Source organism: Cataglyphis hispanica, chromosome 9, assembly GCF_021464435.1.
Source record: "Cataglyphis hispanica isolate Lineage 1 chromosome 9, ULB_Chis1_1.0, whole genome shotgun sequence".
Lineage (NCBI taxonomy): Eukaryota > Metazoa > Arthropoda > Insecta > Hymenoptera > Formicidae > Cataglyphis > Cataglyphis hispanica.
The window spans coordinates 6,331,966-6,352,676 of NC_065962.1; the positions used below are offsets into that span (position 1 = coordinate 6,331,966).

Below are 20,711 nucleotides of genomic sequence, written 5' to 3' on the forward strand. Positions count from 1 at the left end.
TTTCATATTCCGGTGATTAATAAAAGATAAATTTTTATCTGACATTACTGATAACAGTAACATGTATTCATTACAAAATAGATATGATTAAATCTATCAACGTATAACAACATCATATAATATAGTAATTTCTAATTCTTCGATATATAGGTCACGATTTTGGAATGCGCACGGTGAACATTTATTTTTCTTTCGTCCGATTTTTGATCGAGAATATATATTTCGTTCACAAAAAAAATATTTATCAGATAATGTTTATCTGAGTAATTCAATTAAAGCTCTCAACTAATGGTAGATTTAATCCAGTCAATATGTGATGAAATTTTATCGTATAATCGAGGCCTTTCGAGCCCATCTTTCGAGCAAGCTATTCTCCAGCTACCAATACCAGTCAATGCCCATCTTCGACTATCCGCTTGAAGACACAGCATTGGACTGCCGGCGAGTTCTTCCTCCTGTTAGAATTTAATAATATAAAATGCTACTTTATATTATTTATCAAAATTTGGTCTATTGTTTAAATTTTATATTTAGAGTCTAATAGAAAATAATTTTTCGCTAAAAAGTGGAAAAAAAAGAATAAAAATTATTCAAAAGCGTGTATTATGTGAACAATTTTTGGCTTACATTGCAATCATCCGTGGAATATGCCTGCTCAGTGCAAACGCTATTTACCGAGGGGATACTAATATTTTCGCACTTTTCCATTGCACTATGTTTCAATTGTACTCTTTGCAGTAAATCACCTGTCAAAAGAAAGGAAAAGATTCTACATATTTATTTCAAGGATGTTTTGTGTCTTTGAAATAATTAAAGAAATAATGAAAATGCGTACATGTATATATAATAAAATTAAAAATAAATACATTCTATTTTTCCAAAATTAATTTATAATCTGATAATAAAATATTTTAATTATTCTTTATTCTTTGTCGAAATGATATGCATTATGGTACATATTTGTCAGAGTTTAAATATGTTATCAAAATATATCACTGGATAACATCAAGTTGATTCATTAAAATTTATTTTTAGTTAACGTACGATTTCTTGCCCAACCCAGAGTGTTGCATTGCGATGTATTACTCAGTGAGTCTTCGCTGGAGGGTAAGCAAACTGGTCTCACGAAATCCGAGAAGGTCGTTACTGGTCTATCCAATTTCACCAGAACAGTTGTACCTTCCATCGGTGATTTAATCATGCCGACAATTCTGCGTTCTTGTTGCCAAGGTGATGTACTCGAAAGTCGTACGACACCAAGTTTAGCCAACCATTCTGCTTTGGGTTGACTATGAAAAAAAATCAATAAAATTAAAATTTGAAAGAATATAAAATTTAAAAGAATTTAAAATTTAAAAGAATGCTTTTATATATATGTATATATATATATATATATATATATATATATATATATATATATATATAACATATCTATAAAAGCATTCTTTTAAATTTTATATTCTTTCAAATTTTAATTTTATTGATTTTTGTATTAAAAATATTTTTTAGTATTAAAAGATTTTTGTATTAAAATATTTTTGTTTTATATTTAAAAAAGATATATATATATATATATATATATATATATATATATATATATAATATCTTTTTTAAATATAAAGCAAAAAAATATTTTAATACAAAAAATCTTTTTATAAATATATTAAAATCACCCTTGGAAGCAGTACGCGGTTGTGAGCAACCAATTATCCGCCACGAGAGTAGCATCGCAAACATGAACTCCCTCTTTGAAAAGTGCAACGTGCCAAGGCCAGTCACCGGGTTCTGCCATCTTATTAAGACTTTGAGTACCGCCGTTTGCACGTAAAGGTTGTATTCCACATTCTAGTTTTCCAACAGAAAGAAAAAAATGATGAATTAATAAAAGTTTATTATAAATAATAATGTACTTATTATATGTAATATATTAGAAAAATATAGAGGAATCGTACCAAGATCGGAACAGCGAACGTACAAGACTTCCTTGCTAGGACAAGGAGCCCTAACAAAAGTAATTTCAGGTGCTGAAGGATCTTCCATGTATACGTACGGGACATCTTCTTCGTCATCGATTCTTATTTCAACAAGAGCCACGCCACTATATTGAATAAATTACAGGGCATATTAATTTTAAATTATAAAATTCTTTTTTAAATATACGTGAAATAGATGTATGTGTAAGTAAATTTTTAAATTATATGTATACACAAATCAAAATTATAATTCTAAAAATAATATTAAATAAAATTGCAAAAGAAACAAACATATTTAACTATTAACAACTAAACTACAATGTGACGAGACAATTAAACTACTTATTCAAGTTGCTAAAAGTAGAAGAAAAAAAATTTTAATAATTACAAAATAATAAATAGGAAAGATTGTAAAGAATTCAATATATTAACTAGATGAGTTTTGCGCTGTAAAAGTTATGCAAAGTAAAAATAAAAATTAATAAAATTAAGCAATAAAAATAAAAATTTCTATTAATGAAAAAATTTATTAAAGGGGACAAAATATTTGCTGTCAGCTGTTTATATTTTTTTCTTTTTGTATTTTGAAAATCAATGATGGAAAAGATGAAAAAATAGTTTATAGTATTAAAAAATAGATAATAACTTACGTATATGTGAGTAAAGTGCACAATGAGCTCGCTGCTGTTTGAAGAACATTGTCCATTTCCGTTTCTGGTAAAGTAGCATTTAGGTTCGCTGTACAAAGTTTGCCAATAGTACCTTTTTCATTAAATACAACGTAACCCTCTTTGTTGTATTTCGCGACATGAGGCGTGCTCCAGGATTGTGATTTTAATACGTGAACACTCGGCGCCAGAAGTACTGCGATAAATATGCCCAATAATTTATTTATTTTTTATGATTTATTTTATATTATTTCTGTACTAAAATTAAATTAATACGTATTTTTTTTGTGCCTCTATACTTACGACAATCTTTCTCATCGCTGCCATTCGGACAGTCCACCTTGCCGTCACATCGTTTTGTATGCGGTATACAGGTTCTTCCTACTCCGCAATGCATGTAACCATCTCGACAATAGGCACAATTCTTCTCATCCGACAGATCCGGACAGTCGATCACGCCGTCGCAAATTCTCGGAGATAAAGCTTTAGATTGAAGCGCTTGCACACATCCTACACATTAATTAATTCAAAGAATACTGCGTTTAACATCATCTTACGAGAGATAAAGGGAGATTTTGCTTGTGATAAATATTATACTACTTTTGACAGTTAATCACCTGGCTTTGGTCTGCAACTACCAGGACCGGCATATTCTGGAAAGTTGGAGCAATCTAAGGCGCGTTTTATCTTTTCAGAAAGACGACTGCCACATCCATTCCAAAATTCTCTGCAAAAACTCCTACAAGGTAACTGTAGCAGATCTTCTGGATGACTCGATTGACACGCAGGCTGCAGCACCTGACAGATAAAGTCGTAGGCCAATGGATAGCATTCCGCGTCCACTAGTTCTCTAATTTCACAATGTATTGATTAGATATTATATAGAGCACGTAATATTATCGTTATCAATTTAAACAAATGATAAAAAGATGGATTTATTATTCATCCTTGGCAAATATTACAAAATCTTTTGTGCTTTATAAAAAATATCGCTATATAATTAACAGGAAAAATAATAAAGAGCATTTCTTTCAACAAAATAATATAATTAAATTTGTTTTCTCGTTTTTAATAAATTTTTTTTTTCTTTTAATTTTAATATAGTTTTTTCATGAAATTATTTCTCCAAAAGCTTAACAGTTTATGCTCTCTATTATTTATAGTTTCTATATAATTTCTAAAATATTAAAATATACATAATTAAGTAATGCGATAATTATAAATAATTATAAATTTGCTTTCTCAATCTATTCGAGTCCGCTATAAACTTATTCAATCCAGGAAAACATACCTAAAAGTAATAACATCCTCCTGGACATCTGCCAACGATCTATGCTCCAAAATATTTGGATACGAGGTAATATTATAAGGGAGATGTTTACAATAGGGCAAGTCCAGCTTGTTGCATCTTCTTGGCGGAGGTGCTGTCGTTGTCGGCGGTAACGTCGAGATAGTTGGTTGTGGATTAATTTGCGCGTTCAGGGCCTTCAGACTTTCTTGTACATCGAGACTCTTCGTCTCTATTGTCAGATTCGCCAGATAACGCGAGGTTTCGGGATTTAATTCTCGTGATAAAATGTCCACGATATTCCCAGTAGTTATAGTCTGGTATCGCGGATCGAACCTAATATCAAAATGCACCACCAAATCGCGTCCTTCCATCCTATAATAGTAATAAGCATATTATATATATATATATATATATACAAAATTTTAAGCTTTTTAGCTATCAAAATTATTATTTTAATCTCTTTAAGATCACATGATGCCATGATTGTATTTGTAAAATGTCAAATATTTTTTTTATAAAGACTTGTATTAAATATTATATTAATTTATTAAAAATTTGTAATTTTTTTTAAATTTGTCGAGAAAAAGATTAAATTTATAATTTATTTATAATTTTAGATTTGTGATTCTGTAGCAGTGCAATTTTTATAAAGACTTATAAGTATTTATTTAAATACTTATAATAATTATAATAATTTATTTAAAAATTTGTAATTGCTTTTGGGAATTTGTCGAGAAAGAGATTAAACTTTTATTTATAATTTTAGATTTCTAGAACACAAGCGATTCTACAGTAGCAATTTTTTTCGTGGGTGGCCGTCATAAATCGATGCAATTTACAAACTCGAGCACGATATTATTAATGAATAATACATTATTAATGAAAATAGCCGCAGTCAACATCTCATTGCACGCTGAGAGTGTCGTGAAACCACGCTCACTAGAAAGTTACAAAGCGATATCGTCCGATTTCTCTCTCGCGTACAGCCCCCAGCTGTTTTCATCGGTTTCCATTATATCTCGGCTAGCTTTTTCCTTCTATGTAAGAATCAATTTTTCGAACCGAATAGAAAGATCAACCAAGTTTACGCTATATGGTGTTTTATAATTAGCTAATTTTCTGTTTTTACACGACATACTCTATGTTGAATATTATTGCATAATTTGTTTCGCAAATAACTTTTTGTGCTAATATCTTTAGGTATGTTTTATTGACTACTGTAAAGCAGTGACAAGAGAATAATAAAATTTCATTACCCGTCAAGCGCCAAAACATCTGCTGTAAGAAATGATAATTTTAACCAGCTTCGGCGAAATATAAGATTAAAGCGATCACGATATTCTCGCGATCGTATCCGGAAAGTCTCAGTAGAAGGATCTGCCAGTTCCGCGGTGAAAGAGTCACCTTTGATAACTCGGAATGTTGCGAGAAATATCTGATCACCCGGTGGATCCGAAGTGAGGAACGTGTCTAAAATAAAAATAAATATTTAATATTAATTATTATTTACTAGTTACATAATCTGTGAAAAAAAAGTGGATAATAATTAATAAAAGTAGAAATAGACAAAATTGGAATAGTACGGAAATATATATATATATATATATATATATATATATATATATATATATATATATAATTCAAATGTCAGATAAAAATTTTGATAGTTAAGAAAATAAAAGAGTCAAAATAATACAAAATTAAAGATAAAAATGCTACAAATATATTAGTTAACGATTAATAAATTAAATGTATGTCGAGTTTCTTCGTGATAATATTTCTTTGTAATTTTATCAATCTTTACGCATTGTTCATATTAATAAATACATTACTCCAAGATATATATTAATCAAGATAATAAGTTTGCATACAGTTAATAATGCTATAGATATAATAAAAAAGCATTTGCTGATGTATATTATTTCCAAAAAATTATGATAAAGTCTTTTTTATTATTAATACAACGCGTAATAAATAAATATTTGTTCATTTTTCCATTACATGTTATACTAATCATTTTTGCATGACATTTCGTTTTTCGTTTATTGAAAATTATCAAAATATAAAATATATAATAACAAAATATGAAAAACTCTATAGTAATTTATTAATTTATTAAAAATTTTGCGAAATAAGAAAAAATTTAGAACGTTATATTTTCGCGTAGTATATCTTACTATAATTTGCAATATATCACAAACTAGCTTTCTAATGTATGCGCGATCGATCACACATGATATAGTCGAGCGCATAGAACGTGGCAACAATTTAAAAAAAATTTCGCTCCTCAGGCGCTATCATTACATCGGTGCGGTCAATTTTCCGGCTAGGCAAAACGAAACAAATCGAGGCAATTGCCCGTAGAGACCTCGTTTATATATGTACTAAAAATTACTTTTCACCAAACTTCTCCATCTGATGTATTTGCTCAACAAGAAAATCTTTTTGATCTCGTAATAATCAGTATATTTATATATGTATATATATATATATATATTATTTTTTATACGGGTTTTAACAGTCAAGTTGTATCCATATGTTTAATAAATAAAATAATTTATATATATATATATATATATATATATATATATATATATATTTATCTAATCATTCGTGTGCTAATCTAATCATGCATGTGTGTGTGTGCGTGAGCTGTGTAAAAATTAGATTTATAAAAATTTCTCCTCTATACTAATAAAAGATATAAGAATTGTGAAAAAGACAAGTTTTTCATTAATTAAAGAAAAAATGCATTTTTTATTTTTTTCAATACATAAGAGATAGAAAAGCCATTCTTCAATATGTCCTCAAATATCCGGCATTATAATGTAAAATTCATATTTGCAGAGTAGGTTACAGTGTCATAGGATCAAAACACTTCAAGGACACGGATCCCCACCTTTAAGGTCGATTGGGCATATATCTATCAACTAAACTCGGTCATACCGTTATACGTTTACCAGCTTTCAATGGGCTGGCACGCGCGCAATATCATCCATGACCTCTTATATTCTTCTCACTCGTAAACGCGAATTTAAGCAGCGATAGGAATTACTGAGTTCGTGCTGCTCGCTATATCGTATGTGAATATGTAATATGCATGTGTGTTACTCATCTATTAAGAAACTAATTAAGTTTAAGCACGCTGTAAATCATTTTTAATTAAATTGCGACGATCTTTTGAGATATATTCGTAAGACAGTTGCATTAAAATAAAATTTATGGCACGAGAAATTAATATGTAATGTACGTCTTTAATCAAAGTCATAACACTGAAGAATAAGAGAATGGAAAGCAGGAAGAAGGTGATGCGGCCAAAGCCCATTGAGGTCTTTCAGTACGTATAACGGTCTGACCGAGTAACCGAGTATCGAAGAAGAAGTGTTAGTATATACTTATATGTAATCAAAAATTAAATTTTTTCAAAATTAATATTATTTTCTTGGGAAAGAGTGAAAAAATATTATCGTCAAAAAGAAAGTAAAAAAATATATACACACACAAATATAAGTATAAATTTATTAAGAATTTATTAAGAATTATTATAAAATAAGAAACTTCTAAAAATTTCTGTGTTTATTATCACTTTGCATTTAATAATTTTATGAAAAATGTGAATGTCCCTTCGTCTCCAATTTTAAATATTACGCGAGATGACAGTTGTTTCTCTTCCTCATACCTTGTTTATTATAATGTACACCCCGTATATGTACATACATACCATGTACATATACATGGTATTTAAGGTGAAGTGCATTAACACGGAAACGTCGATTATTTAAACAAGGCGAAGGCGATGCCGATCGTACTTTACAGTTCGCGATTCATGCACCGTGAAAATATATCCATCGTCCTGGCAAACGATCATGATGTGCTAGGATAATTTCATGCTCGCTAGGCCGCCGATTGCCGGTTAACTGTGGAATAATTCTATTTGCATCAGTGCCTTCTACGCACATACATACATATATATATATATATATATATATATATATATATATGTATATAAGAACGATAAGTGAAAGTGGGGCGAACGCTCATGTGATTAAAATGTGTCGGCTCGGTAAATGTGTGTATGTGTAAGTAGATAAAACTAAAATTAATAAATAAAATAATATTGCATCACAATCCGAAATGAACGCGAGAGCAACAGCGATAGTATTATTTATATCGAATTATACGTGATTTATCATTATCACTTAATATGAATGCATTTGTGCGTGCATTTGTGCACTACGAAATATTAAAATCTTTGATAAAATGCTTATTTTCTAAGAAAAATCATCATTCGAGTGCATTTCGCACGGACAACAATTTTTCTAATAAAAAATAACGAAAAAATTTAAGATTGCAAAAAGAAACTCTTCATTATATATTTTTTCGGAGATGTGTTCTACTTCGAGAAATATTATAAAGGCAAATAATTAAATAAAAATTTCATTCTTGTAAATAAAAAAAACTAAAAATTTTTAATTATTTTTAATTAAAGATTTTATTTAAAAAAAAATATATTTTTATTGCAAAAAAGTTTGTTAGCACGAATCAAGTATTATTCAATTGGTGAAAGATAATTTTATATTAAAAAATATGTTGCCAACAGTATATAAGTTTAAATGTCAACTTGTCGTGAAAAAAAAAAATAAATAAATAAAAAACGGGACATGTATTTATTGTTAGACAAGATAATTTTTTTAGAGAATTGTTATCTTTACGTTTATTTGCTGCAATGTCTGCAACGACGTTACTTACAGCCGAGGTATATAGAGACACCCGAGAAGAGGAGGAAGAATAAGAAAGCGGCGAGGACGCAGCATCCGCAACGATACTGGCCACCGAGTTTTCTCGTGAAACGGATGTCGCTGTCGGATGATAGGATCGAGCTTGGTGTTCCAGCACGGCTGAACCTTCTGGTACTCACTGTACTCACCGAAATCTACAAATGAAGATGTACTTGTTATTTCAATATAGACGATGTTAATGTATGCGAGATAAAAAAAAAGATAATAATTCTCTGAAAAGATTTCCCCAAAAATGATTGTTTTGAGCAATACACGACATAACAAATGAAAAGATTCTAAAATGAAATTATTATGTAATAAAATATCATCCCATTAATAATATAATATATTAATTATTAAGGAGAATCATATATAAAATGTAAGCAAGAAGCTAGAAAAATATGATGAGTATTATTTATGATAATCATTTTTTTCTTACATTATTTATATATAACAATTGTGTTTATACCAAATACACAATAATAAATTCATTCATTTATCACAAATATTATTTAATACGTTTCTTAAATATTTTTGACAATATTTTCTGTAATAAAATAAAGTCTTAATATAATAAGCAAAGAGCATTACGAAAGCTAAATTGCGCGCGCGCAAACTATCAGTAAATAATATCTAATAAATAGTGGGCGGTATCTCTCCGTTGATGAAACATTCCCTTCCTTTGTACCGTCAATATATTTTTACCAATTCGAAAGAACTGGGATTACTGCGATTGTAACACGACTTACATTAACGACCGCATTGCTTCCGTCTCAGAACACAATACGATACGATCTGAATCGGTTGGAATACAGCCACGAATTTAAACAAATTATGAATCACTTTTAAGTAAAAATAGAAATCGAAATGTCATAGTATTAAAAAAATTTTTTTTTTTTAAATCTTTAAAAAACATTTTTAAAAACATTAAAATAATAAATTAATTGCATACTATACAATTACTAAATAATAAATATTAAAAATACGTTAAAAAAATATAAATCTGCTCATTGGATGTTAATATAAACATTTTTTAATGATTAAAAGGGGACTTCATTATTCTAATGTTTTTAAAAATGTTTTCAAAATCATTTTCAAAAATACTGTTTCATTGAGTTATATCGCGCACGCATTGTCGACATGACGCAAAAATTTGCGAATATATTCGTACAATACATCGTTTCTTGTTGCATCTTTTTTTCATGCAAAGAACGCCGCACAATAATCGCATAAGCACCGCGATATGCCTACGCCTTTGTTCAATCGTTCAAATGCTACGCCTGGCACACGCTCCGACGCGAAGAATTACAACCGAGGATATCTGGATAGTGGCTGCTGCAAAGGTCATATGGAATTAAAGGTCAAAACCCACCTAAATAGTGCGAAATATATTATTCCCGCACAAACAAAAGAATAACGAGAGTGGATTGTATCCATAATGTATCAGTTTTACACACATTAAAATTGAGATCAAGTATAATGAAAATTCTGTCGTGTATATAGATGCTAAAAGATTCATCTTCAAATGATTGTCGACTGAAGTGCTAGAGCAGTGACCTAAATATTAAGTAATAGTTAGATACTTAAACGACGTTCGTGAAAGTCAACCGATTTTCGCACGCGATTCATATATATATATATATATATATATATATATATATATATATATATATATACAATGGGAACCGTTTTAAGCATAATGTATTACGTATATTACGTAGCTACCAGCTTGGCGAACAGATATTATCTCGAACTCTGTTTTCTATCACTTCCGGAGTGCAGTGTACGCCATAACAACTATTATCTAATTATAAGAGTTAAAGACAATAGGATACGCTTCCCCATAATTATCCATAGAATATAAATTTATTAAAATATAACAGAAATTTTGCGATTTCATCATTTTATTGCATTTTTATTAACTTTCATTTTATAGATTTATAAATTTAACAATTTGAGAGAATACATATATACAATGCAAAGGGAAAAGAAAATTGAATAAAGAATAATTAAATTATGACAAAGTAGATTACATGCCAAAACATTCATTCTAAAAAAGAAATATTAAAAAATATTAATTTAATAAATATATATATGGCCTTTTATATTTCACACAGGTAGATTCAAAGGACTTCCAGCTGACATATATTGTCAAGATCACGATTCTGGGTAATCTCTAACAAATTTTAATTTTAAGTTTCGCTCTTAAGTATTATTTATTAAAAAATTCCGAATAAATAAAAATTTGACTGCTGAGAAATTCTTTAATTCAAGCTGTCAAACTTTTTGATTTGACTTTCTCATAAACTTTCTCATAAACAATGTGAGTGATCGACTAAAAGCTTTTAAAGATAATTAAGTGATCTTAAAATAATTTGTTTTTTTTTTTTTTTTTTTAAATTGGATTAAACGAATCTTTACTTGTGTCATTTAATATGTATTTGTGTACATTTATTTTACTATATTTATATGTGGTTAATTTATATCGTGTTGTGCGACATAAAATATATATTTGCAAAATAAAATGCTATCTACAGATGTAAAATATTTTCTCACGAAACCGCAAAACCACATTGGGAGAGAAAAGTTTCTTCTATAGAGTTATATAAGAGTAACTTATAAAAATGTACAGTATGCCTATGCTATTATGAAACTGACGATAGCAGAAGAACTGAATGCGAGAAGTTGCCTTTCGTTCGTGGATATCAGTAAATAATGCTTAGATCTTGCATAAGTTTTATTTGCCCCGCACGATCAATTCTGATGTAATATTAAAAAAAAAAAAAAACACTATTGTAAATGGCAAGAACGAAACATTCAATTTTTTATTCAAAAATTCTGTTCACATACTTCGTAGTAAAACACATAATTAAATATTATCAAATTGATCATATTATTAAATAATTGCAGTATCAAATAATTAAATATTATATCATTGTATCAAAATATTAAAAGAAAAATAAAAAGATTTATGCTCGAATTCAATCTAAGAATTATTAAAAAATACAATTAAAGTAAATTTGCAAAGAAGCATGTGTAAATAAGCAAATTGGTGTATTTTTAAAAGAAAGAAAGTTCATAAAGAAGAAAATGTAAATAACAAGTAGATCGACGCGATTGATTGCAGTTGTGAGTTTCATGCCAATCCTGATAATGGGCCGTTTCGCGCTTGAGATGAGCTGATCCGATCGAAACGCACTAGATTGGAAAGTAGAATTCAACGTGAATAAACGTAGTGCTTCGGTAGCGATTATAGGAAGAGATTAAGACACGCTTGAACTGGACAGCGTTTCGAATTCTTCCGTTAATAGGCACGGTCAATGACTTGAAGACTGGAAAAAATTAGATCTCTAGCCGCTAGAAAAGCGCTTTCCACAGCCAGAAACTTTCATGAAAGTTTGCGCGGTACTCGCTTCTGATTCCACTACAATAAGCTTCGCTAATAATTAAACGATATATTATAAATGAACATTGAAAATATTGTCGATCAAGATCTAATAAATTGCTCTTCCAATGGATAGATTACTTCCATTCCCGATAATGAATAATAAAATTAATAAAATGTATTATATTATACGAAGTGTAAGTCCCGTGTAAGAAGAAACTTTATATTTAAAATGTATGCATAAATTGACGAGAGCGAAAAAAAGGGTTTTATATAATGTATGGCTGAGAAAAGAATTGAAATTAATTGGCTACATTGAGATATAATGAAGATACCTTGCATCAATATTTTAATCATGCCAATCCATAATTTCCAGTTCAAATTAATCTTTTTATTTATAAATGACAAATGTATAATAAAAATATAACAAGTATGTCTATAATATGACAATTTTTAATGATATCACGTTCATCGAGAAAAATGTAAAGTTACTCTGATAGCTACTTGTACTTTCTTTATATTATTTTTTATGCAATGTGTTAGAAATTATAATTTATAATAAATAAATATATATAAATTGTATAATATAATATATAAATTGTGTGTGCTCTATATATATAGAGCATCCACAATTCATGAATGTAAATAAAATCATGTAAATATATAATAATAACAATAATGCAAGATTGGCATAACTTTTTGTTGCATTAGAAAAGATGTCGACTGATTATCAATTTAGATTAAAAGAGTTAGTGTCAATGACCTGACGGGAAGAATCTATAAAACGTCATCGGAGCTACTGTTCTCTCGTGACTTTCTTGACCGTTATAACCGTTATACCAAACACCAAGCCACCTTTCCAAAAGAGCAAGAATCTAGGAACGAGTTTCTGACCGTTTTAAATTACAATCCGTTCAGTTACACACACACACACACACACACACATACATATGTACAACATTCAGTCATACTCCATACGCGATACTAACTACTGAAACACAACACCGTATCACTCAGCGAAAAACAAATAAAAAATGATAACAACGTTGATTTTTGATATATAATATTTGTCTTTATTATAATTTTTAGCATATGCATTCTATGCAATGAATTGTATTATATGTCAAATTATTTTACATTTTATATTTTAATTATAAATGGGGAAAAGAAAGAAAAAAAAAAAAAAACACGTTCCAAAATAATATATCTTCAATAATAAGTAAAGCAGTTTTTAATACCCTTTCATATTTTTGTTTTATATTGAAAATTAAATTATCTATGAAAAGTGTGTTTTGTTAATATTCCAAAAATGACAGCAAAGGAAAAGAAAGACAGAAAAGCAAAGAATTAAAGAAAGACTATAAATAAGGATGTACGTCTCTCATCATGTACTAAATTTTTATTATTAAATAAATAGTAAACAACCCCGATATAGGAAGGCGTGAGATCGTCGATAGACACTTCTCGATATTCAAGCCAGGCTAAACACGATGATTACATTATATGTCATCTAAACTTGATCGACGAGACAAGCGTCACGTGCGATCTTGAAGAATACCAAACGCGATCGGATGCTCTTGTAAAATAACGGTATCGGGGATAGAGCAGATGGCCCAACCCAGACGACCCAACCCATCGCAAACGCATCGCGCTCTCCATTCCGATCAGCCTAGTTCTTGCTTGTAAACTTGCTGCCGAGTGCGTATGCATTTGTACGCGGCTCGGGGTCATTGGAGAACAAGATCAAGTGGTCTGTGGAGATGAAAACTGAACGGATATATACGAATCAGACTTTTGCTATCGCGATGGGAAAAAGATAGACCAAGTAACGTGATACAATTACTCGTGAGTAAACATATTTACATAATTAGTATTACTGACAAAAGAAGTCTCAAATTATAAAAATTGTCGTTTTAATTAAATCTTCACGACAATCCCGTTCTGGCCTTTCAGAGGCCTTTATATACTCGTACCTCATACCGTAATGAAGAGAGAATTAATGGGAGAAATTAAACAAAGAACGAGGGCAAACATCAATGCGCGGATTATTGCGCAATTACTGGATGCGCGAATATAATTTATACATAAATTGTTGCGCAGCTTATTTATTCACGAAAAAATTCTTCTTACAATTGGAAAATTACTGTGAGATCTTTAAGAATAGAATTAATTTTGTCCATTTTGCTCGCGAAAAAAAATATTAAAATTAATTAAATTAATCAAAATTGCTCTCTCTCTCTTTCTCTTTTTCTCTCTCGTTCTCTCTTTTTTTTTCCTCTTTCACTAATTTGTGCAGAGCAATAAGTGAGATCAAATGTCAGCTCGAAAGCAATAACTTATGAAAGCGATTGTTTCACATTTCATCTTGCAACACTTGCGCTTAATATCATTTCTAGATAACAGCTGAGAAGGCGTTTTCCAAAATAATTTTTTTGCAAAATCTATAAAACGCCATGAGACAACACATAACGCTATATTAAGCAATAAAGGAATTATGTCTTTTCACATTCTTTGCTTGTACAAAAATCCTATAAAATTTTGCCAAAACAAGACTACGAGTTCAAACAATAAAAGTGCAGAGTACACTATTTATTAAAGTTTCATTTAATAAATAATTTGAAAATGCATACAAATTTATAATCGAACACACACACACACATTTGCGTTTATTTTGAATTACATCTGCTCTGAAAATGTTGGAACTCTTAAGATCGCGATCTTTTTTAAAAAATCAGTAAATGTCGGAGCAAACACAATGCGCTCATTCCATTACTCACATCTTCATATAACAAACAGTATTATACCTCTCGTACACGATTCACATTCCAGTATTTTGTTCCACTCGATTCATTGCTTGAGTCACGACGTTTTCGCACTCCCTAATTAATGACGCGACAGGATAATGAAGAGAGCATATATCACGAAAGGGGAAAGTGCGCTACATTATTCGAATCTCACCTTCGAATCCCACGAACTCTTCCGCTTGTGCTCCATCGCGACGGTCATTTTTCTATCCGTGATTGCTCTCGAGCTTCGTCAGCGCTTCTCCTCCAGAACTTGATTAGCTCGAAGAGCCATGGTGATCATTGTGGATTCTCTTTTTTCGAGCGTGTGTCTTAACGGTATTGGATGATTACACGGAAACAACTATTTTCCTCTCGTCTCTGTTTCGGTTTTTAGGAATTGCAAGATTCTACATTGGCAAGATGCATTTCTTGTACGCCTCTCACCTGTTTCTTGCGAGCGGAGATATTAGCTGGATGGCTGTAAAAAAATATTTAAAGCGAGAGAAATAATTAAAAGAAATATTTTCTAAAATGTATTAAATTTATAAATCAATCCCTAATTTTAAATGAATATCAACTATATGAAGAGAAGCAAGTAAATAATATAACAAAAACTTAACATTGTTAAAACTATCTCTTGCCATAAAAAGACATGGCATAAAGAAACTTGGATTAGAGAATCAAAATTATTTTATTGTTTTTAAATTCCAAATTTTATTAGCTAATACTTATTAATTTAGAAATTATAATTAAATTAATAATGAGTTTCATTGAAAGAAAAAAAAAACATATAAGCAACTGATAGGAAAAACCTGATATTATTGAAAAGCATATTTCATAATTCCATGTATATTTAATGTTTTAATATATAAAATTTCTTTCATATTTCTCTTATGTTAATAATGTTTTAATAATATAAATTGTTTGCACACACGTTATGTAAATAGTATTTTTGAATATTACTGTACATGTAAAAACAATCATTGAACAACAATTTAACATAATTTTGCAATAAACAGCTTATAATGTTTAAAATTTCAAAAACTCACATATGACATAACGTTATAATATTATATTTATAATTTTAAAATTTTTATTTATATTATTATATTATTTACAAAACTTAGAAAAAACATAAGTTACTGATATCGTTTCAATTGTAAAATACATCGAATATCCAGCTTATGCAGTTGAGTAATTCAAGATAAGAATCAAAGTTTAATATACAAGTGTTCAAATAATTGATTGGATAATTAATAAAAAAAAAGGAAATTAAATGCAAGTATTCCGAAAAGATGCATTTAAAGTAAAAAAATTTTCGTACATACGCACAACTAATTTTATATATATAAATAATACATATGTAATTTGAAGCATGAAATAAAAATAAGATTTATTTTATAAAATCTAAACATTCGAGAGAGAAAGGAGAGAGAAAAATATCGAGTCCTTTTATAATCTTATTCGTTTTCGATTATTAAGTTCTTCTTAATTTCTTCTTAATTAAGTTCTCCTTAATTTAGAGGAACACCTAAGAGTTTATATGTAATTTTGTGATATGCACATTTTACAATTTAAATATAAATGTGTATGTATATCGCTTTTATAAATAAAAATTTTTAATAATCATTTTAATAAAATCATAAATCATGAGATAAGAAATCATAAGTATTATAAATAAGAAATAAAATTTATTGTTCGCAATTATTTTTTCGAGTTTTTTACATATTAAATCATACAATCTTAATTAGAATTTTACTTAATCATATTACATGTATTTAGAATTTAACAAATTGGATTTTCTGTGTGTGTGTTTTGGTATTCGTTATCAAGTCATATTATGCAAATAATATTCCAACCTTTTCGATCGAACGAATACCGCGTTTCTCAGAAAATCTCGTCGAAATCACCTCACTGAAAATTATTCAGAATCGTTCACCTTGAAGCAAAGCGTGTTAGTAAAACGCAAAATGCGAACGAGACGAATCGCAAATCGCAACAGCGGTGAAAACGTACGAAGAAAGGAAATGAACGAACGTATGAACGCGCGAATGAACGAAAACGTTTGCCACCTCGCAGTCAGGCGAGCTTCGTCTTTGATCGTCGAAAGGTGGAGAAATTCTCCAGCGGTACCGCGACCACGATCCGGAGGATTGTTGTTCCGAACGTGGCGATATACTGCTGGGAGAGCGGCGGCCTGTCTGCCTACCTGCCTACCTTCTCACTCGTGGATGCACTTTCACGTCATTACCGGTTCTCCACGACGTCCATGCGTACAGTTATGGACTAGTTCGGAGCAAGGACGCCTATCCCTCATCTCTCCCAGATTATCCCTCTCTATTTTACCTTCTCCTGTGTTCATTCATGTCCTTCCGTTTTCGCCCGATTTTTTTTTTTTTTTTTAATTTATCTGGCTCACCTCTTTAATTTCTCATTATTTTTTTTATTGTATGTTTTTTTTATGTTTGCTCCTTTTCTGTGATCTTTTGCCTATATCTTTTTCTTTTCCTGCTTGTAGCTCTAGTCTGTCTTTTTTCTATCTTTATATTTCCTCTCTTTCTCTAAACTTATTAATATACGCAAGCTCATATCTTTTCATTTGTTTTTATTTTTTATTTGTAGCTTATTTATCTCAATGTTATAGTGTTTGTTTCTTTTCTATGCTTAGTCTTGTTTCTTATCACTCTTATCATTTAATGTTGTTCGAGTGAAGCAAATTTGATCGCTCTGAGAGTGATTAATGAGGTCATAAACTTCATCTAGGGTTACTTGGCTTATTAGATTATTCAATAAAATACTGTATAAGTAAGCGTTTAATTAATTAATTAGAGCAAAGAATCTTGTGTTTTAAAAACGAATTAATCAAATAATTAATCAAATAATTAATCAAATAATTAATCAATTAATCAATCAATTAATCAAACGGGATATATTATATATTTTTTATATTATTAATATATGTTTTATATTATTTATATTATTAATATATTATTTATATTAATCAGATTTAAAATTTATTTTTCCTCAAACATATGTTCATGACAAATTGGGCTTAATCATTCTCAGAACTATCAAACCTGTTTCGTTCGAAAATACAATGTATTTTATTTGCTGTTTTTTCTTTCATTAGTCCTGTTTGTTTCTCATTATTTTCTATACAATTCTGCAAGTAGTTTTTTTCTAATTATGCTAAACATGTATTATAGATGACATTTATTTAGTGTTTGATGTGTCGGAAGTACGTAACGGCAAATCTTGGATACACAAGTGTCTCGCTAAGGTATTTAAAAAGACAACATGTAGGATGTCGCAACAAAATCAGTCTTTTAATCGGCCGAAGAATTTACAGCAATTTACTCCCACGATCTTAAGCTAGACGCAACGTATAATTGTTCTGGAACGGTGATATGGATGCACTTTCATGCCATTATCGCCGAGGTACTCTGACACACATGTGCAAAGACGGATATGTATATAAGAGATACCGTTTTTCGGATCTCCTAATAGATTCTACAAATGGATTCTATCATTAATATTAGAAACTGTATCATGTACAGAACGCTGTTTTGCCTTCGAATTATATTATAAATATATTATAATTATATTATATTATAATTTTATTATATTATATTATATTATAATTATATTATATTATAATTTTATTATATTATAGCCTATATTTTTTCTTACTTTTTCGGAATATTTTAATAAATTATTTAGTACAGCATGTAAAACCAATTTGTTAAACATAAATACATATATGAAAATTCTTTATTTCTATACAAAACTCTATTTAATAAATTTTCACATGTTTTTAGACATGAAAAATATTTTAAAACATTAATTAGATTTTAAACAAACAACATTTGTCTTGCTTGGAAAAATGCATATTTAACGACAGCATTTCCGATATATTTTGAGCACTATTTTTTATTAACGAAAGTTATTATATTTCAAAGATAATAAAACAGTTTTAATATACTCAAATTATATATATATATATATATATATATATATATATATATATTCTCGTTTTAGATTATGCGTCAATAAAATAAGATATTTAAATTAGATGTAAAAAAAACTCTCTTTCTCTTATATTATAAATATGTTCCTAAAATATAAAAGACAAATTATTTTTCTACGTCATTGTACACATTATTTGATAATATTTATCTAGTGGGAGGATTACTATCTTACAAGTTATTATATATAGAGTTTGTTTCTACCATAAGATTGATAATTGCTTTTTCTCTCTCTCTCTCTCTCTCTCTCTCTAATATGAGTTTTTTAAATAATTTTATTTTTAACACACACACGTTTTTTCATCTATAAGTACAAGACCATTAACTTTTTTATGTAAAATATCAGGAAATCCCAGAGAAAATATAACTTTAATTTCTTCAATGCCCATATTTGTCTTGTTAAATGTAAAACAACGCACAATATTAGTGTTTTAAAAATAACATATAGAATAACGCGTACAGAATCTCTCTCTCTTTCTCTCTTCCTCTCTAATATTTGACATTTATTCTATATCATCTTGATTTCATGTCCAGACATATCTATCGTTTATTCTGACGATTACAAAGGTAATCTGCGCGTTGCTAATGAAACGCAAATACAAAAATACTCGCAAATAGAAAGTATGATAAATCTTATTTAGATGAAAATAATAATAAAATAAAAATTACATTTTATCATCATACAACTTTATCTTTCAAACGTCGCACTACCTAAAAAATCTCCAAATAATTAAGGAACATTGCAAATAAATTTACAGAAATATATCTGTATAACACGTAAAATAATTTTCATTTACACATATGTATATATATTCTGTACAATAATTTTTACTGTGTCCTAATATTAGAATATATTCAATTGTTGAAGTTATTAATGTTGCATATTTTGATCATAATTAACTAGTAATTATATAACTGGTTTTATATTGATTTTATGAATCTTTCAAAATATCTTTTAATCATCAGTATCATTAACAAATAGCATTTTCTCACAGAACTGTCAATTCGCATTATCCGCAATTGCAAATATTTTTGACGCGTATAATGGAACATAGTTTTAAATACAGATCCTATCAAGAACCACATAATTATTTTATTAAAATTTTATTGAGTCATAAATATATTTCAATAAAAAAAGGAATTAAAAATGTTAAAAGAATATAAAAGACATCATAATAAAATAAATTATTTCTCTATTTTTAAACTCACCTATACGCCAAATAGACTTTTAATCCTCAAATTTAGTAAAACTATCATCTTTTTACTCTTTTCTCACATCAACAAAGTTTCTATTCTTCAAAACAAAAAGATATTTTTCTACAGAATTTTTATATCCCTCACTTTATCTAGAAAACTTCACACTAATCAATCTTTTCTTCACTAAACACTATTCTCGTTTGAACAACACCATCCTCCGAACGACACCTGTCCGGAAATAATCGCTTGGATGAACAGACGAATTTTTAATGCGCCTTTCGCATTCAAAGGGACAACTCCTCAAGACGTGTTTCCCTCTCCTCGTGTCGCGTTAAGAAACAACCGTTAACGTAAAATACGAGCCTTTGGAGCGCGTAATCTTGTACACACAAATGTATACCGTGCGAGAGTCGACCAGCGATTGATGACCTGAGCAGACTGTGCCCCGTGCGCGGCACCCTTCTCCAACCAGAATAACAGAAAACGAAGAATGATGAAAAATTGTCTACTTGAATGTCTGATATCATGTAACGCCTTTGAGGCACAAATAGCGCTCGCCGAACCTGCCAAGTGAAAGTCTCGCTAAAATTCTTTCCATTGCTTCCATA

General features: G+C 29.3%; 1 protein-coding gene across 3 annotated transcripts; it reads right to left on the bottom strand.

Annotated features, from left to right (window-relative positions):
* LOC126851963 (atrial natriuretic peptide-converting enzyme-like) lies at window positions 1-20,584 on the bottom strand. 3 transcript variants are annotated; one of them, XM_050596359.1, is made up of 13 exons: window positions 20,116-20,584; window positions 15,054-15,359; window positions 8,682-8,865; window positions 5,189-5,402; window positions 3,933-4,304; window positions 3,259-3,491; window positions 2,945-3,151; window positions 2,624-2,837; window positions 1,953-2,098; window positions 1,674-1,845; window positions 1,045-1,289; window positions 628-746; window positions 1-455 (listed from the first exon to the last, which is right to left on the bottom strand). In XM_050596359.1, the coding sequence occupies exons 2-13, from the start codon at window positions 15,099-15,101 to the stop codon at window positions 282-284; spliced, it is 2,328 nt and encodes a 775-aa protein (XP_050452316.1). In that variant the 5' UTR covers window positions 15,102-15,359; window positions 20,116-20,584; the 3' UTR covers window positions 1-281. The 3 variants fall into 3 exon arrangements, with proteins under 3 accessions (XP_050452316.1, XP_050452317.1, XP_050452318.1); XM_050596360.1 differs by lacking the exon at window positions 20,116-20,584 and adding an exon at window positions 16,741-17,548; XM_050596361.1 differs by lacking the exons at window positions 8,682-8,865; window positions 15,054-15,359; window positions 20,116-20,584 and adding an exon at window positions 7,612-7,830.
* Window positions 20,585-20,711: the final 127 nt, after the last annotated feature.

What these genes read in the sequence shown, in the direction of transcription:
- LOC126851963 (XM_050596359.1), bottom strand. Translation starts at nt 15,101, where the DNA reads ATGACCGTCGCGATGGAGCACAAGCGGAAGAGTTCGTGGGATTCGAAG. An exon ending in TAGTTGCAGACCAAAGCCAG is followed by an intron (nt 3,152 to 3,258) that starts GTGATTAACTGT and finishes ATTAATGTGTAG; the next exon opens with GATGTGTGCAAGCGCTTCAA. An exon ending in CGTTCGCTGTTCCGATCTTG is followed by an intron (nt 1,846 to 1,952) that starts GTACGATTCCTC and finishes TTGGAAAACTAG; the next exon opens with AATGTGGAATACAACCTTTA.